At 45.8% G+C, this 24806-nt stretch overlaps 1 protein-coding gene across 3 annotated transcripts in view; it reads right to left on the reverse strand.

Moving 5' to 3' along the window:
• Positions 1 to 10955: 10955 nt before the first annotated feature.
• MASP1 (mannan binding lectin serine peptidase 1) overlaps positions 10956 to 24806 on the reverse strand; it is a 61276-nt gene continuing 47425 nt past the window's right edge. For 2 of the 3 annotated variants that reach the window (XM_038583658.1, XM_038583656.1), the window contains 2 exons: positions 20818 to 20955; positions 19298 to 19411 (listed from right to left, as the gene is read on the reverse strand). In XM_038583658.1, the coding sequence (XP_038439586.1) occupies positions 20847 to 20955 (109 nt within the window). In that variant the 3' untranslated portion in view covers positions 19298 to 19411; positions 20818 to 20846. Of the gene's footprint in view, positions 13739 to 14381; positions 14482 to 16379; positions 16448 to 18214; positions 18401 to 19297; positions 19412 to 20817; positions 20956 to 24806 lie in introns of those variants that run through there. The other variant, XM_038583661.1, reaches the window with a different exon arrangement.

The raw sequence follows: 24806 nt of genomic DNA on the forward strand, positions 1-24806 counted from the left end.
CTTGGGGCCCACGGCCTGCGGGGGGGGGGGGGGCGGCCAGCTGGGAGGAGGGGGGCATGAGGGACCTGGGTTGGGAGTGGGGTTAAATTCTAGTGCGGTGCCGCCACTGACAACGTGGGGATCCTGGACAAAACACCCATCTTTACCGTCTGTAAAATTAAGGGTTTGGCTTGGATCGTTGGTCTTGCCAGTGAAAGCCAGGGCCCCGAAGGTCTGCATAGGTGCCTCAGCACTTTTGGATTTGGAAGGTAGGCTGAGTGAGCAGGTTTCCCATCCCGGCCGAAGGGCCCATTCCCAGCTCCTACTTCCTCCTCTTGCCTTAATCAGAACAGTTCCATCTTGGGGTTTCATTTAAGAGTTGTGGATGCAAATAGGTTCAACTGCTTTAAAAAAAAAAAATTGAAAACTACAGGGCTTGGTGATCGCAAAAAGCCTTTCCACAGGAATGAGCTCATTCTTGCTTTCTTGTTAACTCCCTACCCCTGCCCCTCATTAGCTCCCACATCTGAGGCTGCTGCGTTAAATTAGCCCGTGCCTAGTGTAGACGCCTCATCCACAGCTGGGCCTTCATGCACATAGCAGAGTTCCTTTTGGAGAGAGAGGTGGAGGCCCGAGGCTCTCCTTTTGCTGCTGGGTACACAGGGTCCCTTGCTTTTTTTTCCCAGATCCCCAGCTTCGAGCCGCCCTCTACTCAGGATGGATTCTGAGACCTGCCTTCACTCGGGGAGAAGTCCCATAGAGCTAGGCTTCCCATCCATTGCATATGAACTGACAGATAACTTAGGGGAAGTTTAGAAGGTAGAGTGTTAGATACAAAGCACAAAATCCTTATGAAACGAACAAATATATGATTCTCCATTATTATAATGAAGGGTCTGCAGAGTTCAGGGACCCAGCCTGCTTGATTCTTAGCTGTTCTGATGGCCACGATGTAGGGGCAGGAGCCTGGGCTCCTGGGCTCCTTGCTGAAACTCTACTTGAGACGTTTTCCCACACTGGCCATGCATAGGCTCTCTCTCATCAGCCATCTCCTGTCCACCTAGAACCACAGGGATGGGGTGTTGTTAGCAAGAGAGACAGCATTAAAGGCATGAAGTGCTTTGCCTCTAGGGAAGTGCATAGATATGTGGGAGAACCTTACATCAGTTTAGAATGGGATGCAGTCTGGTTTGGGATAGGAAGAGAGACTTTGATAGTAGGAGTATGGTTGGGGTATGGAGGGAGCCAGAAGGCAGGAGGTGGGATGCCATCCTGCACTTTCAAGGGTCCTCATTCACCTCACATCTGTTAATAATGACTCCTCCCACTCCCCCCACCACTCCCCTTTTTCATGGAACGTCACCACCATCTGTAGTGGTGGAGGGAGGAGGGTCACTTATATAAAGGTGGGATGCTTTAATAAAGACGAGATATCTTCAATCAGGCTTAGTGGTCATTAATGTGTGCTTGAGATTCACCACAGTGTCCCTGATGTGTTGGGCTGTTACACCCCCTGTATGTCCACTCCCTCTCTCCCCTTCCTGGGGCTCCCACATAAGGCTTTATCTAGCTTCACTTTTAAGGTCTGGGCCAATCACATCCACGGTCAGGAAGGATGCAGGCAGCCCTTGGTCAGTCATCTAGGGGACTCAGCCTAAGGCCAATCTTATCCCTGCCCTTGCTGCAATTCTAGCACTTGGCTGGTGACTTCCTTTACTTTATGCATGCAGTGCTCCTCCCTTTATCCAGGCCACATGTCCTGAACACCTTCTGTCTGGCAAATCCAGATTTGGGTGCTGGGATCCAGTGGGTTCTAAGGAGCAGACCCTGCCTCTCAGAGATATCTGCTTATTGCAGAACTTTTTGGCCTTGGCTGAGATTTAGAAATCCTGGGGAGCTTTTAGAGAAATACCAGTGCCCAGCCTCCACCTCAGACCAAGAGAATCAGAATTTCTGGGCGCGAGAAATTTGATGAATTTTGAATTTGAATAAGACTCTTGCGTGATCCAAGAAATTTGAGAATTTAAATTCGAATAAGACTCTTGCGTGATCCACCTGTGCTGTCTAGTATAATCCTTCTAGCTGAGGAACAGGTTTGCTTTCGCACTTAGTCTTGTTGTAATGAGCCCTGAGGTCTTCCTTGATGACCTGCCTTGGATTTTCTAGGGCTAGGATTCAGCTTCCCTCTTACTCCCTCTCCCTGTCCTGGGGACTTGACTGTCCTTCAAAACTCCCTATTCCTGCTTGTCCCCTGCTACAATGGCTTTGTTGTGCTCTGAGAATCTCCATTATTGAGCTCTGCCACCCTTGCCAGATGCTTATCAACTTTTGTTATAATTACTTGCCTTTGACTATATGCCCCCTCCACCACCACCTCTGCCCCAGCGTGTGGCCACAGTGTGTAAGCAAATTACCTTGGGTCCCATTGCCATCTAGTAACAGAGCAAGGAGTCAGACCCTCACCTAGTTTTAGGCCAGATCTCTTCCTCTGCTGTAGGAATATGTCTACAACCTACGGAGGCCTCCACTGTCTCCCATATTGTTCTTATACTTGCTACAGATAGGGGGATTCTAGGTTTGCTCACTAGCTTAACCCTCTCTTGGCAAAGACTTCTCTGGGACAGTCCTTCCTTTGCACATCTTGCCCCATGCCACATGATGAACTTGTTCAATGTGCCCTAGGTATTATAAGTAAACTTCTTGGAGACATTTCAGGATCCCAGAACTCTCCCACTGGAAGTTCTGGGGGCTGGTCTTGATGTTCAAGCCAAGAACAAAACTACAGGCCTTGACTTGTGGTTCCAGGGGCTGAAATCTTCCATGTGGGGTCAGCAGACAGTGCAGTCTTGATCATTTCCCTCAGACTCATTGGGAAAGGGCCAGCCCTGTGGAGGAATGCTTCTTGAAGGTCAGCAGCCCTGAGAACCAAGAAAATCATCAATTCAGGACAATTTCCTAACATACTGAGCCCATAGACTCAGAGCTGTAAGACAGATTTGATATAGGGCCTTTATGTCATAGGTAAGGAACTGAAGCCTAGAGAAAGAAGGAAACTTGACCAGCATTATATGACATGGAGTAGGGGAAGATGATGTAATTTGGGTTTAAGAAACATTTGAATCCTGATTCTTATACTTGGCAGCTCCCACATTCAGGGCATAAATATTCATGATTGTTAGGCCCTCTTGTTAGATATATCCTTTAAGTATGATATAGTGTCCCTCTTCATCTCTTACTACAGTCTTTGGGATAAACTTTAATTTATCTGATATAAGGATGGCTACTCCTGCTTTCTTTCAAGGACATTTGAATGGTAAATGGCTCTCCAACCTTTTATTTTCAGGGTGTAGGTGTCCTTACGTCTAAATGAGTCTCTTGTAGACAGCAAATAGATGGGTCTTGCTTTTTTATCCAGTCTGAAACCCTGCGCCTTTTGATGGGGTCATTAAGCCCATTCACATTCAGAGTTACTATTGAAAGATATGAATTTAGTGTCATGATACCTATTTAGTCCCTGTTTTTGTGGAATGTTTTCTTAGACTTCCTCTTTCTTTTACAGAGTCCCCCTTAATATTTCTTGCAGAGCTGGTTTGGTGGTCACATATTCTTTCAGTTTCTGCCTATATTTATCTCTCCTTCTATTCTGAATGAGATAAAGTATTCTTAGTTGCAGGTTCTTCTCATTTAGGACCCTGAATATATCCTGCCAGCCCTTTGAATCCTGATTCTTATGAGCACTATGGCCTTAGGAATATAACTTAAACTCCTTGAGTCCCATTTTCCTTCTCATCAAAATGGTAATAATACCTGTGCTTTGTTGGGCTATCATAAGAAATGAATGATGCACTGTTGATAACACTGCCTGATACAGAGCATATGCCCTTCCCTTTCCTCTTTCAGCTGGCAGCCTCTCCTTCGAGTCCTAGGGGGCTCTTTGTCTTTGGATTGCAGCTCTGTTGATAAATGCATTAGGTGGGAAAGAAAGAAAGAAAAAAAAAAAAAAAGGAAGGCAAGGGTTAAGTTTCTAGCCAAAGGCTAAGAACTATTTATGTTTATTTTAATATATGTGGAGTCATTTCTTTCCTTCCTCTAAAATTTATTTCAGCAGTGACTTCATTTTTCCAGTGGCATGGTAGCCAGCCACTCTTCATTCTTCAAAGATAGCTATTTAAAAATCACCCCAAACAGAAAACACCAGTGATTTCTGGGCTCCATTCCCGTTAGCTGAAATACCCAAGAAGGAATTTAGTTGGATTCCAAGTCCCATTCTGGGTTCTCTGTAGGACTCCCTGAGGAAATTCCTCTGGAATCATTTTTGGGCCTCTGTGGGTACTGTCACATGCACTAGGGAAATGAAACCCACCTGTTGTGTGGCTATTTTGTGATGAAGCTTGTGAGGGTAGGTGAGGGTGGGGGTTGTACTATCGAGAGCTCATTGGCCTGGGGTTTGGGCAATGTAGGTCCCAGCTCTGGGTTAGATGTTATCCAGGCATCTCGGCTGCTGACCTTGGATGACTTAGTCTTTCTCCTCTCCTGGGTCTTGTTTTTCTTATTTGTAAAGCAAAGAGTGGAGGTGATCTGACAGGTTCCGGCTGGCCCTGACCTCGCTCATAAACTGCTGCTTAGTCTTATGTGTCCTCATGCACTTGGGGTGGCCCCTAATGCTGAACCGCCCAGCAGATTATCTAGGTTCAATACTTCAGTCTGCCTATGTGGGTGTGGCATTTCATCTTTTTTCTTTTTCCTTTCTGGAGGCAAACTTGTAGATATCTTGCTGTAACTAGACCTCTCTGTAGCGATATTCACATTTTGAAAGGCAGTTACCTTGAGAGGTGCTGTCTTATACAGAGACTTGTGTGGTAGCAATGGAATTTCTGTCTGTGTCTTGTTCCCTCACTTCTAAAATAGGCTCAATAAGTCTTCACTCTGGTCTATTCTCAACATGTAGTCAGTCATATTTTGAGGACATAATAAGATTTTCCCTATTTCCAAGATTCATTCATTCAACAAATGTTTATTGGATACATATTATATATCAATCATAGTTCTAGGCATTGCAGATAGAGGGGAGAACAAAGTGACTCAATAGTTTACCTTATGAATAATAGAGGAACCAGACACTAAACAGTCTAAGTAAGATGTGTGATATATTAGGGGATGTTCAGTATAAGGAGAAGAATGAAGTAGTCAAAGGAGATAGAAGAGTAAGGGCTAGCGGTACAATTATAGATTGGGTGACCAGGGAGGGTCTCCCTAAGAAAGTGACATCTAAAAAGTGAAAGACCCGAGGAAGGGGAATGGCAAGTGCCGAGGGCATCTGAATATTCAGGTGTGAGGAGCCCAAAGTGGCTGGGATGTAGTTCAGGCTTAGTAGTCCACAGGGGTCAGAGTAGTAAAGGGAATCAGAGCATATAAGTCATCAGTCCTGGCTGCGACATTGGTTTTTCACCTGAATGAGAGAAGAAGTCACTGGAGGGTTGAGCTGTGGAGTGATGCCATCCAATTTACAGTTACCACGTTGAGAATAGACTAGAGAGGGGCGAGAATGAAAGAGGAAGGTTTATCTGGGATGCTTCTGCAGAAGTCCAGGAAAGAGGGGATAGTGGCCTGGTCCAGCGTGGTGGCAACTGGCATTGAGTCTGGATATATTTTGAAGGTAGCATGAGAGGACTTGCTGATGTCTCAAACATGGGGTCTGAGAGAAAGAGGAGTCAAAGAGGCCCCAAGGTTTTCGGCCTGGACAACCAGAAGAATCTCTACCCCTTTCTGAGATGAGGAAGGCTGTGTGAGGAATAGATTTGGAGGCACTGTCAGGAGCTGGGTTTTGGACATGTGAAATTTGAGATGCATCGTAGGCATTCTGTTAGACTATTTAATGTGAGGCATTAAATTTGAGAAATGCAAGGTGGCTGTGAAATGTTCATGATTGCAGTTCAGAGGAAAGGCCCAAGCTAGAGATAAAATTGGAATCATCAGTATTTAGATGATATTAAATGTCATAAGATTAGCTGAGATGCCTCGGGGAGTGAGGGTAGAGAGAAAAGAGGCTGAGGACTGAGCCTGGGGCTGTTCATGTAGAGACGTAAAAGAAGAAGCAGCCTACCAGGGGCTGTGGAAGCTGAGGCACAAAGAACATGATTTGCTTGAACTTCTAGAACCATCGAGCAGCAGAGCTTGGACTGGAAGCTAGGCCTTTGGGGTCCGGATTCAGAGGGCTCTTTCCACTGTCCCAAAGCACCTTCCCTGTCATGGTGCCAGCTCGCTCCCTGCCTGGGAGTCCTGCCCCTCTCCCTAGCCCGGGAAGTGTCATTTCATCAAGTCTGAGCAGGATATGGATTTTTGTTTCTGTTTTTCTCAGGGTATTTGAAGTATTTCACAATTTTAAAATGCACTAAAAAAAAAAAAAAAAAAAAAAAAAAAAAAAAAAATAAAATGCACTAAAATTAAAAGGCTTTGTGGGAGGCCTAGACTGCCACGATGGATTTGAGCAATGGACACACAAACTCGGACCAAAGGGAAATGTTGTCGGAGTTGTTTAAAGGAAGAATTCTGTTGTCTTGGATCCTGTTGGCAGGCCTGGGCCACGTGTGAGCATTTCGATGGTTGTGGATTAAATAAGCCAGATAGTGTCAGGAAATGGGCAAGATGGGATAGTGTCGCAGGATAAACAGCTCAAGGGGAGATGAAGGTCTCCTTTTTCAAAATAGGTCAGCATCTCAGGCCCAGACCATATCTACACTGTGCCCTTCAGATTCCCAGGGCTTGCTCTGCTTGCTTCTGGCCTATGGTGTGAATTGGGGTCATAACTTGTAAATTTGCAGAGGCCTCCACTGGGACTGGCAGACGTTGGTAGGAGAGATGTGTTCCCACCCACGCTGATCTGTTCATTCAGCACACTTGCCCTGGGCGCCATCCGGGCTTGACACACCTTCCCCTTGTCATAATACTGTCTTGTCCTAACACTCCATTCCTCAGAGGGGACTCTCTTGGAGCCTTTGTGATCTGCCTAGGTGTCGAAAGGGTCTTGGCTCTTGCTCCTGTCATCAGAAGCTCATTGCTGGGAATTGAGCCTAGGTTTCTGCATCCAAATGATTTTTCTTAACTTCTTCAAAAAAAGACCAACACATACCAGATGCCGGAGATGGTTGCAAAAACCCTGTGTGTCCTTCCCTCAAATTCAGGGACCCCCATGGATTCCTTTCTGGAGATAAGCACTGATGCCTGCAGCTCAGAGAAAGATCAGGGGCCTGGAAAGCCATTACCGCCCTTGGATTTGGGTCCGTGCCCTGTTTCCTCTCTGCTTCTCAGCTAATTCACCTTGAAGTGTTAACAGAAGCTGGGAATCTCTTAACAACGTCTCTGTTAGGCTCCACCCTAGATTCCCAGAGCTCTGAAAAGCAGATTCTGTTCCTCCCCACAGGCCTGTCCTCGTTCAGGACCAGCAAGTCCCTTGTCTGATGTCTGGAAGTCATCCTGAGTTCCCTACCTTCTGCGTTTTCTTCCTCAGTTTCTTCTCTGCATTAAGGCCTCTTTTGAAAAGTCAAGTGATCATGTATCTTTCCTCAGTTCAAAAAACTCAAATGTCTCCCTGTTCCCAAAACCAAGCTGAGCATCTAAGGCCTACACTTCAGATCTTCCTGATGGTGTTCTCTTTTCTCCCAATTTTTCTGGCTCTCCAGGGATACCAGCTTAGTTTCCCCCAAACACCCACTGCCCTTTCATATCCTTGTTTTTGCATATGCTGTTCCCCCATGCCTGGAGTGCTTTTCCCTTCCTCAGTTTACCATAGCAAAGTAAAAAAAGACTATTCTTTCCAAGAAAACACTCATGCAGACACATCTTAATGATAGTTTTGTGGCTAAGTCACAGTTCTGGATTGTGTGCTAGAGCAGCAGGGCTCCTACCTCACTTCTACTTCCCACCAGCTGTGTGACCTAAGTCAAAGACCCAACCTGGGGAAATAGAGGCTCTCAACATTCTCCAGGTCACACATGGGCAGGATAGCCTAGTAATATAGTTCTCAAACTGGATACACATTACCGTTACCTGGGGAACTTTTAATCCCCACTCACCAATGCTCAGGACTTACTGCACACTGGTTATATCTGAATCTCTTGGTGGGGGGTGCCACCCAGACACTGGTATTTCTGGTGCCACCCGTGTGCAGTCTACTTTGAACCACCAGCATCAAACTGGTGGAGTAAGACCTCGGGCCCTAGGATCCATAAGAACTGGTTTCAAAATGCAGTGTCCTGATCTCCTGACTGAGAGACCTTGGGTCATGTTTTTAAAGTAGAAACCTTTAATTTTAAAATGGTTTTATATTCATAGAAAAGTTGTAAAGATGGTACAGAAAGTTCCCATAAACCCTTCCCCAGTTTCTCCTATTATTAACCTCTCATGTTAGTATGATTCAATGGTCACAAAGAATAAATCAGTGTTGATACATTATTCTTAACAAAAGTCCATCTTTTATTCAGATTGCCTTAGTTTTCACCTACTGTCCCTTCTCTGTTCCAGTGTGCCATCTAGTATCCCATGTCAAGTCATGGCACGTCATTTAGTTGTCAAGTCTCCTTAGACTCCATGTTAGTTTCCTAGAGCTGCCATGACAAAGCACCCCAAGCTGGATGGCTTAAAACAACAGAAATCTATTGTTTCATGGTTCTGGGGCTAGAGATCTGAACTCAAAGCATTAGTGGGGCCATGCTCCCTTTGAAACCTGGTGGGGAGTATCCTTCCTGGCATACTTCCAGTGTGTGTAGTTGCTGGCAACCCTTGGCCTTTCTTGGCTTAGTTGCGTGGCTTCCTTCCGCCTCCAACATCACATGGTGTTCTCCTTCTTGAGTCTGTGTCTCTGTGTCTCAGCTTTTCTTCCTATAAGGTCACTAGTCATATTGGGTGAGGGGCTCACTCTACTCCAGTATGACCTTATGTTAACTAGTTATATCTAGTTATAACTATTGGACCCTAGTTATAACTATTGAACCCTATTTCCAAATAAGGTCATGTTTGGAGATCCTGAGGATGAGAACTTCACGTATCATTTTTAGGGATACAGTTCAGCCCATTACGGGCTTTTCTTGGCTGGGACAATTTCTCAGACTTTCCTTAGCTTTGACGACCTTAATTCTGAGAAGTATTGGTCAAGTATTTTGTAGGCTATCTTTCAAATGGGATTTTTCTGATATGTTTCGCCTGATTAGGCTGAGGTTACAAGTTGAAGGGAGGAAGAATGCAGCGGTACAGTGCTATTTTCCATATGGCGTGTCAAGGTCACACACTATCATTGAACTGTCATTGAACAATGACTTCTCATTGTTCATATTGACTGTGATCCCCTGGCTGGGGAGGTGTTTTTGTTAGGTTTCTCCACTCTAAAGTTATTCTACTAACCACCCAATTTCCATACCATGCATTTTGGAAGAAAGTCACTGCTTGCAGCCCACACTTAAGGTGGGGGGAGAGTCATGTTCCATAATTAGAGCAAATTACTTACATAAATTATTTGGCATTCTCCATGGAGGATTTATCAGTTCTTCTCCATTTACTTATCTTCTCAATAACTTACTTATATAAGTATACACTCATGGAAATTTAGTTTATACTTTGGGTTATAATCCAATCCTGTTTTCTTTTGTTGCTCAAAGTGTTCTTGCTGTGGCTTTTGGAGCTCTTCCAGTTGGCTCCTCTGTCCCTTTGACATACCCCCATCACTGTGCGTGATCGTCTTACTTTCTGGACCAAGATATTCCAAGATCATCTTATATGTTTTCTGCCCTAGTCCTGAAATCAGCCATTTCTTTAAGGAGCCCTGTTCCTTTTCTTGGAGACTAGTGTTAGAAACAAAAATCTGAACACTAGTGTGCTTGTTGTTACTAGGGTGTTGCTGTTTGTAGGTTAGGCCACATTTTTAACCTCAGTTTCAGTTTTCTCACCTGCAAAATGGGAGAATAATAGTTTTTTTGTGAGGCTAGATTTTAGAATTATGAGAATTATGTCAGGGCTTAGTGTGGTCTCAGTCAGATAGTAAATGCTCAGAAAAGTTAGTGATTATTTCCCATAGAACTTTTTATGTTTGAGCTACATTTAGTTTCCAAAGTTCTTTTTTATCTGCTAATTCATCTGATTCTACAACCCTCAGACAGAGGTGGGGCAAAGATTTTTCTGCCAGTTACTAGGTGGAGAAATTACGTGGATGAGAGTCAAGTCAACCTATGCTGTACTAGAACCTAAGTCTCTTGTTTTAGCACCTCTTCTAGACCCAGATTGGCCACCATTTCTGTCACATGATTGCTATAGGTTTCCCCTCCCTGATCCTAGTTACCTTTGCTTGAAGGGCCTCTTGTTGGTGGTGATTCTTTGATTTCTTGCCATCAGGGAACAAGATTAACTCATAGCAAAGAAAAGTACATACTACAATCTAGAACAGGACATTCATAGACACGGTGCCATATTTTCTGAACCAAACAATTGAACACATGATCCAAAAATATGTTTTTTTTTCTATTCTGAGTATAGATGACAATCAAGGAATGTGACTTGGGGAGCACCTGGGTGGCTCAGTGGTTGAACCCCTGCCTTTGGCTCAGGTCATGATCCCAGCGTCCTAGGATCAAGTTCCACATTAGGCTCCCCATGGGGAACCTGCTTTTCCCTCTGCGTTTGTCTCTGCCTCTTTCTTTGTGTCTCTCATGAATAAATAAATAAATTCTTAAAAAAAGAAATGTAACTTGGGTGCTGAAAGATTGGCATCCTGGGGTATTTAGGTAATTGATAGGAACAATAGGACAAGGTGTTTAATTGGAACTGATCTGAAAACCCTAAGACATGCTATTGTATTGACAATCCAATCTTCCTCCCATCTCTTTTCATGGTACAGTGATACTAATCAGATTCAGAGAAATGTTGATAAATGAAAACACAACTTACCAGAATCATCAGTGCATGAAAAACATACAAGCCAAACAGAATGCTTTGACTCAATGCAGATGTTTATTGGAACAAATGTGTAGTTACTCACAAGAACAATAGCTTCTGTTGCCAATGAAATTGGCATGATCATTATTGCTAATAACAACATTCATGTTATGGAATCACAGCTTTAGATATACAAACTATATTCCAGGCAGGTGGATTTTTATTGCATAGAATAGGCGATCTAAGAGGCAGCACATTTTGAAGTTGGGATGAGCTGCATTTGGAGGTAATGAGTTTCCTGCCTCTAGATAAGATGGTCCTAATAGACACTCCAAGCCTCTGTGATTCTATGACTCTGAGAAATCTGGGTTTCTTGAACCTTTGCAGAACTGCAAGGGCTGATATATCTAATAAATGCTTGCTGACAAGGGTGAGCTGAAGTTCCACAATGCATTTAGCCATTTCCTCAGAATAAGGATAAAATTGTAGATGAGCACTGGGTGTTATGCTATATGTTGGCAAATTGAACTCCAATAAAAAAAATAAAAAAAAAACTGTAGTTGGGAAAATAAACAAGATGAATTGGGTGCAACCAGAAGTCAGGATTTTTACACAAATTGAAGTCCTGTAGTTGTCTGATTTTCAGATGTTGGGTCTGATCCCAGAATCAGAATAGTGGTCTAGTAAACATGTCATTTTTGTGAGAGAAACTAGTGTAATCTGAGGAAAACCTGAGTGGACATTTACTCTTGTTCTCCTTTCACCTGTTTTACCTGTGGAAATGCCCACCCTTCTCAATGGTTAGCACCAACACCATCTCCCCTGGGATATCTTCCCGATGACCCCTATTCCAATGTTTCCACACCAGAGTGGCCATTCTTTTGGCTCCATGTTGCTCCCAAGGATAGCACTTAGCAGAGTTCATTCTGTTCATGGTAGTCACTTGCATATGTGTCAGTTCTTTCTATAGGAGACCCTGGAGGGCATGACCATGCTTTCCTCATCTTGGTATTCTCCATAGTAGTCAGCCCAGCCTATCACACGGGAGCACCTAGGCAGTGCTGTGAAATGGGGTTTTGGAATGTCTTAGAGCAACCCCAAAATTTTGCATTGCAATTCTTTGGTGTCTGAGATAGAGCTCCAGCTTGCTTGACATATATCTGGTGAAGCTGGGCACCTACTATCATCTTTCCTCTACACCACAGACTGTAGGGCACCAAGAGGTTCGATGTCTTACTCATGGAACCAGAAGCAGGATGTCAATAGCTATCCCTGAGCATTTAGACTATGCCTTAGTCCATGAGTTCTCACCCCTCACCCCTCTTCCAGCAAGAGATCCTGAATGATTCCCCTAGCTGTAGTGAAGGTAAAGGACTGAACTGTCCCATGAAGACTGATTTTGACAGAACAGAGGACAGGAACTTGGGGCTTCTGATCTCTTGAAGGGTCTAAATCTTAGAGCTCTGGAAGGGATAAGGTCTCTGGAAGCTTCCTGAGAGAGGAGGTGGCTTTAGGAGGGAAGAGGCACTCTGCTTGGGAAATGCTTATGACCCTGCAGGGCTGTGGCATTAAGGGTGAGGGACAGAAGTGAAGAATCAGTGGAGTCAGCTGAGGACATAAGGAGGAGAGTGCAGGGCCCTGGTTCCCAGGTTCCCAGAAAGGGAAGGAGCAGATGCTCTGCCTAGGAATGAGGGAAGTTGCCTTGACTAACACTTTGCTGGGCTAAACTCTTGGGAACCAGGGCCTGGTGGACAGAGTGGGGGTGGGGTGAGCATTGCAGCAGATGCAGTATTGGGTCTGCAGCAAAGCCCTATCGAACCTTAAGGTAATTTTTGTCCTTTGGTTACTTATACTTTACTCATCTCATCAGGACAAAATGTCTTTGTTGGATTCTAGACTGTCTTGCATAGAGTCACAGGGGAGCTGAGAGCAGAGCTAGTTCTAGAACCTGGCATCTGACTTCCTAGCCACTGTTCCTGGTCCCTCCCTCATTCTCATCCTGCTTCTCTCAGACACTCTCACAGTTTGGTGTCCAGCTCACATTCATAAGCATGTTGCTATGGCACATGCTCTAGGACAAAGAATTTTGTCTCTGCTTTTTTATGAGAACGGGGATTGGGACAGGAAAAAAAAAGTGCATGATGGCAAAGAAGCATAGGATATTTGCAGGCAGATGAAGGAGATGGTCAAGGTTGAGGGGAAGGGTGCATACTGATCAGCCCTAAGACCCAGTGGAATTTGTAAGAACTTCGTCTGCCTTGTAAACACAATGACTTTTTGCTAAGTCATGTTTATTGAGCATTAGGTTATGTCTGTACTGTGGTAAGTACCATGTATATATTAATTAATTTGATCCTCATCAGACGTTTACGAGGTAGGTAAGATATGCCATTTCCATAATATGGAGGAAGAAGGGGGTTCAGAGGTAAAGTCACTTGCCCAGTGATGCAAAGCTAGTAAGTCACTGGGCCTGGATTCAGCCTTACGTGCTGATCACTCAGCTACTGGGTGGGCTGAGATGCCCCCCTTATTGGCCAGTGAAGATGGGCTAAATGAAGTGGGTCAGGGTGAGGGACGGCCTGCATCAGAGAATTATCCTGTGCTGCTGATTGACCATGGATGATGGTGTGAGGGGTGGGGAATTGAATTCAGTTCCTCATCCTGGTGACCCTCTGGATCCAGTCCTTATTGTGGTAGATGTAGGAATATACCCCATAGCGGTCCTTCTTTCCACAGTCCTCGCCCCAGGACACTGTGCCCACCAGGTACCATTGGCCTCTCTCCCTGTCCAGGGTCACCATGGGGCCTCCAGAGTCACCGGCACAGGCATCCTTCCCCCCTAGACGAAAAGGAGATGCGGGTTAAATTTTCCCTTTCTTAGCCCCAAATCCAAAGGAACCTCCTTTTCCCTACACCTGACTTGTAGTTTAGAGAATCGGACGCGAGGGGGAGCAATAGACCATGTGTCCCAAACCTGGGCTGAGAGTGGTTCGGTCCAGCCTCCTCAGAGCTCAGCAATTTCATAAAGTGCGGGCAGGTTCGGGACTTTTCTTTCAGAGGGAAAAACTCGGATTTGGAGAAGGGAATGATGGGAATTCCTTAGCGCTCCTTTCTCTGATGCAGGGGAATTCCCGGTGGAATCCTTCCTCTCTGACCTTCCTCCTTCCTCTCCTCTGACTCCTCCTTCATTCAGCCCTCCAGACTGGAGGGTCTCCAGCCTTTCCATTGCTTGCCAGTGGTGCCCTGTTGTACGCCTTTCTCTCTCTTTTTAAAAAAATTTTATTTACTTATTTATTCATGAGAGACAGAGGGTGGGGTGGTGGGGGGTGGGGGGGTGGTGGGAAGACACAGGCAAAGTGAGAAGCAAGCTCCCTGCATGGAGCGTGATGTGGGACTCCATCCTAGGACCCCGGGATCATGCCCTGAGCCAAAGGCAGATGCTCAGCCATTGAGCCACCCAGGTACCTTCTTTCTTGACTTACCTTCCTTCTCTCCAGCACAGATCATGTCCCTGGTCACTTTCTTCCTCAGAGGGGCATAGGCCTCTTGGCAGGTGTGGTGGTCCACAATTGGGATTTCGATCTGGAACATAAGGTTACCATTTATCTCCACCCCTGGCTGAGGAGTCCCTCTGCTCTGACACCCCTAGAACTGGCTCCTTAGACCTGGTCTCAGAAAGTACCCTATGGTACAGGTGAAGAAACACTAAAGAGTCAGGAGATCCATAGTGGGCTACAGTCTCAGTTATGAACTTGCGGTGTGACCTTGAGTAGGTTTTTTGCCTTCTCTGGGCCTCTGTTCTCATTTGTAGAATGGAGGTAGTATTTGCCAAGCACATTCATGATTTCAAATGTGGAAATGTATACAAAACCTATGGTCAGTCTTCTTTCCCCACATTCCTACAAATGCTGGTTGCAGGACCTGTGGCACTTAGTGTAATTACTGCCTTTTAGACCTCTGAGACTGCTTCCTCATCTGAAGAATGGAAGTCACAATATTTGACATACTAAACACATGCAATGGTACAGAGGAGATGACTGAGAGATGCTTTGTGAACTACCAGCGCTGTAGAAATGTTAAGTGCCGTAGGGGTTACTCTGCTCACCTTACAGCAGGCATTTACTTACTTTCTCCCTCACTATAGTATGAGCTTTTAGACACTTCTACTTACATAGCTTGGGATATAGTCAATACTCAGGGAAAAAATATATATATTTTTTATATATAAAGACATTGTGATTATTATTGCTCTTGGGGCCTGGGGGTAAATGTCAGAGTAGAAGTCTGGAACAAAATGGGGAAACACATGAGTCTCATTTACCCAAACCAAGAACTGAATGAATCACATGCCCCAAAAGTTTAGCTTCTGTTGAATCTCACCCTTTAGGTCCCTCCTGGACCACGGCCTTCCCAGATAGGTGGGAGGAGAGAGTCAGGGCAGGGTGGTCATGAGCACATATCCTCAGCAAACCACCAAGTGCCGGCTTCACCTCTGTTTATCGTTCAGGAACTGATCAAGTGTCATTTCCTTTGGGGAGTCCTTCTGGACCCGAAGACGAGGTTGGATTTCCTGCTATATATTTTGGAGCTTCCCGCACTTCTTCCTCATCACATTTATCATGTTGCTGACTCCTTTTGTCCTTCTCACTTGACTAGCAGCACAAGGAGGCCGGGGACCCAGTGTGTCACCCCCTCTCCCAGCATACCTAGATACCTAGTGGCTAGCACAAGGTCTGGTACATGGAAGGCACCAAGTAAATACCTGGGAGCTAATGAAGGGAGGGGTGAATGGTTGTCACAAATCCCAAATTTTAAAGTATGTGAAAATAACATGTTGAAGGATGCAGAAATTAGCTGTGACAGTTACCAACCCCAGTCATGTCAGAGCCAGGCAGCTCTTGGGGGACACCTAGCTAGCATCACCCCTAACTTTGCAGCTTGAGATACTATACAAGGCTCTAGAGAGACAAAGGACTTAAGATCACCCAGCAAGTTTGTAGGAGCCAGTACTTGGAGCCACGGCTCCTTACTTCTAGTGCAGTATTCCTTTATGAAATGATGTAAATGTGAACTTGTAAGTGCAACCATCAAGTTCGTTACTGCGAGAACTGTAGCTCTCAGGAGGCCATTCTTTAGCTCATTCTTGGTTACTCCAGTATGTGAATCCTTCTGGTATACAGATGGATCACCTTCTGGGGCAGCCAAGCCTGCTGTTTTTTGGAAGAATTTCCATCACCTGAGCCTTTAATATACTATAGAAACATTGGAAAATGTTTAGAGATAGAGACCCATGTTGAGCAGACCAAGCTTGTTGGGATTCAAAGTCCCAGTGATCTTTGGAGGTGAGATGGGGCCCCTGGTGTCTCTCTTTCACCCACCCCCCATGCCCAAGACTCTGAATCCCTGAGAAGCAACATGGAGCAAGAGGGTGGATGCAGGGCAGACACATCACTCTCTATAGGACATAAATTGAACTTCACCTCCATCAGGGTCTCTGGGAACCTTTGCAAGAACTGCTTCCCCCAGCCACTGACGATGACAATGGCCCCTGGAGGAAAGAAGACACAGTGAGAGAAGAGTGGCCATCTGTGGGGTTTTCAGAGGGTTGCATCTTGCTCCATCACTCTCTGCCTGTGAAGGAAGGACGAAATCTCACCCCTCCACTGAGAGAAAGGCAGCATGGTGGGAGGAGGACCGCTGGGCTGGACCTTACCTGCAACAGAGGTTTGGACTTTTGTTTCTAGGTTGATTTGTTGTCCGTTACCTCGCACTCCCCTCCAGCACAGAACCTAGGCTCCACGAAGGGAGGAGTCTCAGCTATCCCACCACTGCTGTATCCCCGCGCCTACTGGTAGTGCTGGCACATAGGAGGTGCCCAGTCAGTAATTGTGAAAAATGTAAAGGTTCAGCTTAGTTCACAATGTGCTGTGCTGCTTTGGTGAGGCCCCACTCCTGCCTCCTTTGCTGAGCCTTTGCTTCCCTGTCCATGAAACAGAAAAGAAGAGGCTGGATTTGATATTCTCTAAAACCTTCTTCCAGCTAAAGAAGATATCCTTTTAGATATCCTAGAAGTCTGTGAAGTTGGCAACTGTTGGGACAATGTGGAATTGGGTTGAGCACTGATAGAGCAATCATTTCTTCATGGGAAAAAGAGTCTGGCTATTGAAAACAGCATTGAATGTTAAAGTAGGTAAACCTGGCTTCTAGCCCCAGCTATGCTTCTTCCAAGTTGTATCTTGGGTAAGTCGCTTCATGTTGCTAGGCCTCAGTTTTCTGATCTGGAAAATGGGACTACAGTATCGTTTTTCACAAGGCTTTTATACATAGTAAATAAATTAATGAAAGTAGAGCAACAACTGGCATATGGTGGGCACATAGCACCTGATAAATTAGAACCATACCTTTGCCTTTCTTATTGGCTTGGTTCTATTGAGCCATTTTTTGTAACTTGTTTGAACACAAGAAGGTTAGCTCCAACACAGCACCGCTGAATTTAGAACAAGATGAAAAGGAAGCTGATATATTTGAGTATATTATTTTACTTAAATATCACAGCCACCCTATGGGGTGTTATCCTCAGTGTACAGGTAAAGGACTTGAGGTTTGAACACTGCCTCCACATCACCCAATTGGGAAGTGGCAGTTCATGGGGTTTTGAACCTGTGCTGGTGATTTAGCTATTGTCCCTCATCTCCAAACGTACTCTTTTGCTCTGCTTTGTGATGCTGCAGACGAGACTCTGCAGTAGCAGTTCTGCTTCATCAGGGAGGGGGGGTCCCCAAAATAGGAGGCGTTTCCAGGAAGGTTTGCTGTTCCTTTTGGCATTGCCGTAGCCCTGGGGCCGAGTCCCAGCTATTCCCCCAGCATATTAGCATGGGGCCCCTCTGCAGGCTTCTGAGTCCCTTTTCTAATTTCTAGATTCTGTGACTCCATCCTCTTCCCCTGTGTCCCCCTAGCTCCAGGAGAGGTGGTTCTTTCCTGCGGGTGCTATGCATTATGTTAGCATCCCCTTTATCGCCCTAGTCCTCCAATGCCCTGTATTAAATTCTCTCTCTTGCAATAACTAGTCTAGTCTCTGTTTTCTCATCTGGACCCTGACTCATTCAGTATTGACAGCACTGACCAAGCCTCATCTCTACTGTGCACTGCCTTTAACTAGTTCTGACCTAGCTCTTTGAGGGGAGGCAGCTGCGGGATCACGCAGACACTGTCAGCTGGCTCAGTTGGCACCAGAGCCTCACCAGTGCTGGAGAAGTCCCTGTGGAGGCACCTGCTGCTCTGCAGACGTGGGATGAGGGCGGGTGGGGCAGAGTACCTTCCTCTGGGGGCTCCTCAGGCAGACAGATGGGCATCACAAAGTCATTCAGCACCGGGCTCTCCAACAGCTCCACCAGAGCCACGTCATTCTCAAATGTGTTGGGGTCATACAGAGGATGGAGGAAGATGCGTTTGACCCTGAGATGCTGTTCATTCCCATCTGACCGGCGCCTCCAATGCTTGCCTGGGTAAGAGAAGGCATATGAGGCATGGGGATAATGCAGGCACGGAAGGTGAGATCACCCCTTGTTCCCTATTGCCCCTTGTCCCATCCAGGCTGTTTTCAGCCTTGTCCCTTTGCTTCCCCTCGCTCCCCTTTTCCTAACCATCCCACCCTACGTGCCCTTCCCCAAGTATTCCCATGGGTTCCCACCTCTGTCTTTCTTCTTGAGCTGATCCCATTGCCTTATAATACTCATTCTGATGCTCATTGCCATGTGTTCAAACCATATCATTACATTTCAGTGCCTGGGTCATGTGTTCCCTCCTCCACGAAACCTTTCTGATTCCTGAGTCAGATTCTTCAGTTAGAAGTCTCTTTCTTGTGAATTCCCAATGGCACCTTATCTGTTCCTCTCCTATAGAACTTACTGCTTCCTATCTGATAATCCTAGAGGTCTCTGTGATCATATTTTATTCCTTTATTAAGCTGTAAGTTCCTTGGGGGCAGGGACTAGGTCTTAATTATAGTATGTTCTTAGATCCTGGCCTAGTGTCAGTAGGCCGAACCAAAGGTACATGCTGAATCAAACTGAATCAGCTGATGGTCTAGATTTCATAAAAGAGAAGGTAAGCTTGGATTGTCTGGGGATGACTTACTTGAAACCATGGATTCATAGAGGTCTGATGTGTCTTTAGAATTATCTAGACTGGGCTTTTATTTTACTATTATAGAAACGGAAGCCTAGACTTCAGTGACTTGCTCGTGGTCTTGCCGCCTGAAAATCATAGCCTTGGGCTTGGACTCAGGCCCCTCAACTCCGGTTCATTCTTCATCCCAAGGGTCCTGCCCTGATAAACGAGTGAGTGGACACACCTCATGCCCAGAATCACTACTGACTTCAGGCTGCCCCTCTCTCACCCATGATGACTTTGAAGTCAGAAGGTCTGAGCAGGTCTGAGTCATGTAGGGCTGGGTATTCTGAATCGAGTGACTGGTGGAGGCAGTGAGCTGCAGTCACGATCCAGCTAGAGCCTGAGAACAGAATTAAACATATGAACTGCTGTGCATTGCCCTGTCCCGCCTCCCATTGCTTCAGACTACTGCACAGTATTCCTTTCCATTGCATTTCAGAGCCCCACATCAGACACTCATATGACCCTAATCTGAAGGTGAGGAGTTAAATCTGTGATTTCATCTGCCTATTCTAACCAAGAGGCCAAGACTGAACATCTTAAACAGGGTTTTAGGGCTCCCTTAAACCTGTGGGCTTGGGGAGCTCCAGACAGCCCAACGTGGGTCCACAGAAAACCTTGGGCTTACTGGCCACCCTTCAGGACTTGTAGTCCCTGGGCCAGCAGGAGCAGCCTCACTTGGGAACTTTTTAGAAATGCAGAGTCTCAGGCTCTACCTCAGATCTACCGAAATAGAATCTGTATTCAGTAGTAAAATCTGACGATTTTAACAAGACCCTCAAGTAATCCCTATTCACATTGAAGTTTGAAAAGCACTGATCTAGCTTGGGGCTGTCCTCACCTGACTCCACTGCTGGGGAGGGCAGTCAGTGAGAGGTGAGGCTGGCAGTCTGGGGGCTGCCCAGACAGATGTGGATGCATGTGGCCTTCTTCCTCTGTGATGAAATGAGACCAAGAACTGTCCAGGGGCTCTAGGTTGCTATTAATTTTTCCTATGATGTCAGAACTTGGATGGCCCTTTGATCATCAGGGCCAAACTGTGGCAGGAAGAGCCATCAGCCATTTCTTTCCCACCCTCGCTCCCACTCCCACCCACACTCTCTCCATTGCAAAATGCTGACAATCTTATTTCCTAATGCTTTTGAATCTACCTTACTGCCATCCCTTGTCCCCTGTCCTTATTCTGAGGTTAATGACTTCCCTCTCCACAATTGCAATAGCCACCTCACTGAAATCCTGGCTTTAGGATTTACTCTCTTTGGAACCTGTTGTTGCCCCTGGGGAGAACATCCTTATAGATCTGCAGCAGCCTTCAGGATAGATTTAAATTCCTTAGATGGTTATTCAGGGCTTTTATAAGTGTCTCTTCCCTGACTTCTCCAGGGTGAGTTTTCTGGTTCTCTCTGGTCCTACAGCCTTGGTACACCTTGACTTTGAGCCTCATGTAAGTGCCTTGTAATCAATGTTTCAGGGTCTAATTCCTCAACTTAGTCCTTCCCAGTGCCCGAGACTGACCAGGATTTCATACATGTTTGTTGATGAAGGAGCAACTAGAGCAGAAACACATGTCTTCTAGCTCCACGTAAGGGCTCTTCCTACCACACTGTCCTTCTGGATCTCACTACTAGTGTGGAGAGTGATTCTGGATGAAGAAATCTTGGTCAGTCTCAAAGAAGATGGTTGTATTCTTTGGCTTTCTCCCTGCCCGCTAATCCTGGGTTCCCCATCCTTTCCATATCTCCTTACCTAGAAGGGACCCCCCACAGAAGGGCTGCTCATTTGGGTATGACAGCATGGCAATCCAGGGGGTGGTTCCTTTCTGGACTGGGCGTCCATTGAAGATCCTGGCCATCAGCTTCCGGGAGAACTTGGGGACCCCACACACTGCAGTCAAAGGACGGAGGGACAGATCACACTCTGGTTTGTCTTGCTCTTTGCCAGAGCTACCAGCTCAGTACCCTCTCTTAGAAACATCTATTATTTTTGATTTCTTCTCAGCATTCATTGCTCTTTTAAGTAACAGCACCCCAATTTTTTTCTGGGATCCACTCTTCCTCCATTCTTAGTCCTTATGTCCTGAGGTGGAATGATCTTACCTCTGATTCTAGAGGTAGGAAAGTGACTGAGACCTGATAAATTAAATCCTCATCCTTGGGGACAACAATTGCTCAGAGATGGGAATGTAACCCCAGGCAGCCCACTGAAGGTCTGCCTTGGGAGCTTTGCTAAACATATTAGAAAAGAGAAGGTGTTTCTCTGTTTGGGTTGCTAAACTGGTGACGATAAGCCAAGATCTGTCAATGATCACTTCATGGGGAGTCTTCTGAGAATGATGCTACTAGTTGAAAAAAGTGGGTCTCGGTGATGAAGAGTGAAGCAAGAGGGAGATTGTATCCTGATATTTGAACTCCTTGATCTAACCATCCTGAAGCCTTGTGATATGGGCTTTTCAGCTATGTGAGCCTATAATCCTCTCTCTCTCTCTCCCTTCCGTAAGCTGTTTGTATTGGGTTTCTTTCATATGAATGAAAAAGTCCTGACTAGTAAAGAATTTTCATGCTCTACCCACAGAGAAGTCCTTCTTCAGGGTCTTGGGGGGTTGAAGACCCCTACAAGTGTCTTCCTGCTCCATCTTGTTTCCACTGACACACAGCACCTTATAGCTGAACAGCCTTTGGAGACCATCTAGTTCATCCCTCTCATTGTACAGCTAAGGAAACTGAGGCCCTACGAAAGGATTAACTTGCCAAAAGTTACCGTATGAGTTAGTGGTGAGGCTTTAATTCTAGGCCTCCTGACTTCTGAGCTTTTCTTACCCTGGCCAGGACCACTAACTCTTACCTATGTGACTTCCCAGAGCACTCATAACCTAAGCTGGATCCAGGTAGCCATCTGCTTTCTTTGTAGCTATCACCAAGCTGCTGAGTGGGGCAAGGATGCATCTTTAGCATCTCCTAGTAGCTTCATTCTACATGCCCTTGGCCACTGCCTGCTAGTGTCCTGTACCCATTCTCAGTAGAATCTCAGAGCCCACTGGATTGGAACTCCCTCAAGCATCCTCTCTCCATCTGCCCCCTCTGTAAACTTTTTTCTCTTCAGAAGTAATTCTGGACTCTGGATCTCCTCAGTTTCACATTCCTGGGGACCTGGCTTGGGGGATTCTCACCCCTCTGCAGTATCTTGAATCTCTCCTTTGCCTACACCTTTAAAACATAGCCAAGTCTTCTTACCCTAAATGCCATGCTTTCACTTTTCTGGCTTCTCATCCATTCTGTAGTCTCTCCCTCTCCTCCCTTCCATAGCCAAGCTTCTGGAAAGAGGAGTTGACACTCAATCTCCACATCCTTCCCTCTCCTTTGGAAGTGGATTTGGAAGAAGGAAGTGCCGGCTCTGCACACACTTGGAAATAAAGTAGCTATTTGGGTATTTAATAGATCCACAATCATAGATGGAGGTAGAATGGCTCTGGGCCCATACGTGGGACATCAACAGTGATATTTACATGTGTAGGAAGATACTATTTGAAATTTTCTCTCATGTATTCTTCATCTCCAGGAATTCCCCCTTGCCCTCTGGCTCCCTATTATTAAAGCTGGAGTATCCATTGTTTTAGGTGAGGCTGGATGCAAATTTAAGTTTTGAAAGAGCAAAGCAGAAACCAAAGTTGGAAGTGCACATTTTTTTTTTGAAGAGTCAGGGATTGTGGTAAAAGATTTGTATGTTTCAAGGAGCCAAAACCCAGAGAACTAAGCATATAATCACATGATTTTTATATTAAGTCATAGAGAAAGGAGGATGTAAGGATAGTTTCCTGCTTCAAGAGAGAGACAAAACCTAGGAGAAGTCTGGAGACAAAGTGGGGAAAGGAGAGAGGGAGGGAGAGAGGGAAGAGAGAGAAGAAAGTGGGAGAAAGAGTGAGAGGAGGAGAGGGAGGAGGGGAGAAGAAAGAAGAAGGGGGAAGAGGAGGGGGAAGAAAGGGAAGAGGAGGGGAAGGGGGGAAGAAGAGGAGGGAAGAAGAAAGGAGGAGGAGGAGGGAGAGGAGGAGGAGGAGAAGAGAGGGAGGGAGAGCTGGAGACTTTAAACACAGCAGGCGGCCTGCTTCCTGGATCCTCTCAGAGTTGACAGTAGAGGCTGGATTCTTGTCCCTGGGGAATGTCCTGACAGAGGACTATTCTTCAGAGTGTCCAGGCATTGGCACTCTTGACTACTTAAGCCCTCCTGATGCTCCCTCCTTGGCTTCTGAGCACTTCTCTTCCTGTGTTTCTGACCTTTCTTTTTGGTCTCCTTCCTGGGGTTTCTCTTCTCTCCATGCCTTCCATGCTGAAATACCCTTGAACAGTACTTGGCCTTCTCTTCTGCACACTTTTGGTAGATACTACCAGTCTTCTCCTGTGCCACCCTACCACCTCTAGCATACCCTGATTTCAAATCCATGTCTCTGAACTTCCCTGTCCTCTGAGCGATTCCCTTCTTGCTTATTCCTTCCTTACATCTCCCCCTGGATTGCTCATGACCTTCTCCCCTCTGACATTCCAGATGTCTGAGAATGCCCACATAGATTGCATCCCTGTTGCCTCTGTTTCCTTCAACCTCCATATTCAATCAGCCTCTAAGCTGGTAAAAAAATCACCAGAGAAGCAGAGAGTAATATATTTCCTCCATCCCATGTCATAGGGTGCTTTCCATGTAGCCATGTAGCCTCATGGTACCTCAGTGTCTCCATACATCTTTACACAAAATCCTAATATCTAGAAAGGAAAAATCTGAAACATAGTAAAACTCAAGACATAAGACAGGCTAATCCTCAAGACCAGCTGACGTTTTATGTCAAGCATAATTTGGGATTCTTTTAGTTTTCAATAGTGTAAAAAACATGATGTTTCAATGATAATACAAACCCCAAACAAAGGTAAACCACGAGTACATCCATGGAGAGGCCTCACTAACAGGTTAGCTGTGCACCACCAGCTCCCCTCGCCTCCCCACACCTGCACCCTTTCATATGATGTCTATACACCAAGCTCTGCTGAATGCACTACTTGGATGTTTTAAACTCCCCCTGTGCCCACTCCCCCTTAGCCCTAAGTCTGGTGGGTTCTCATCATCTCTCCAGAGTGCCTGCAGCAGCTTTCCCCCACTTCTCACATCCTGCTGCCCATCTTCAGGTCTGCCCATTCAGAATTCCCTGTGGATGAGACCCAGGAATCTGCATTTCTAATGAACATTCCAGGGGATTGTGATATACTCCCAATTAGAGAATCACTGGTTACAGGACAGAGCGTGAACATAGTATGGCCTTCAAGACTCTTTCCATTCGCCCCGATTCTCCACTGCTCCTGCTCCACTTATGCACGCTTCCCTGCTTGATTCATCCACCCTGGCTTCTCTCCTGTCTCCTGGTACATTCTCTGCAGCCTCTCTGCAAAGCTCTTGAGATCCCCTTCAGTCCTGTGCCTCTCTCTCACCTTTAAGCCCCTGCGCTGCCACAACCTCTACTCCTCTTATGACACTTCACTGCTTTCACCTGTGTGAGACCTAAATGCATGGGACACTGCCTTGCATGCTTGTTTGGGCTCTTTGAAGTCAAGGACTTGGCTGAAATGGCAGGCACTTCAGTAAGGTGCATGTAGCTTAGGGGGACACATGTCCATAATAGACTCCATTCCTCATTACCCTTTCTTGGATGATGCCCAGATGACAACATTTGTGACTTTTCTGTAATGGGAGAGATAGTA

This window comes from Canis lupus, chromosome 34 (genome assembly GCF_011100685.1).
Source record: "Canis lupus familiaris isolate Mischka breed German Shepherd chromosome 34, alternate assembly UU_Cfam_GSD_1.0, whole genome shotgun sequence".
Lineage (NCBI taxonomy): Eukaryota > Metazoa > Chordata > Mammalia > Carnivora > Canidae > Canis > Canis lupus.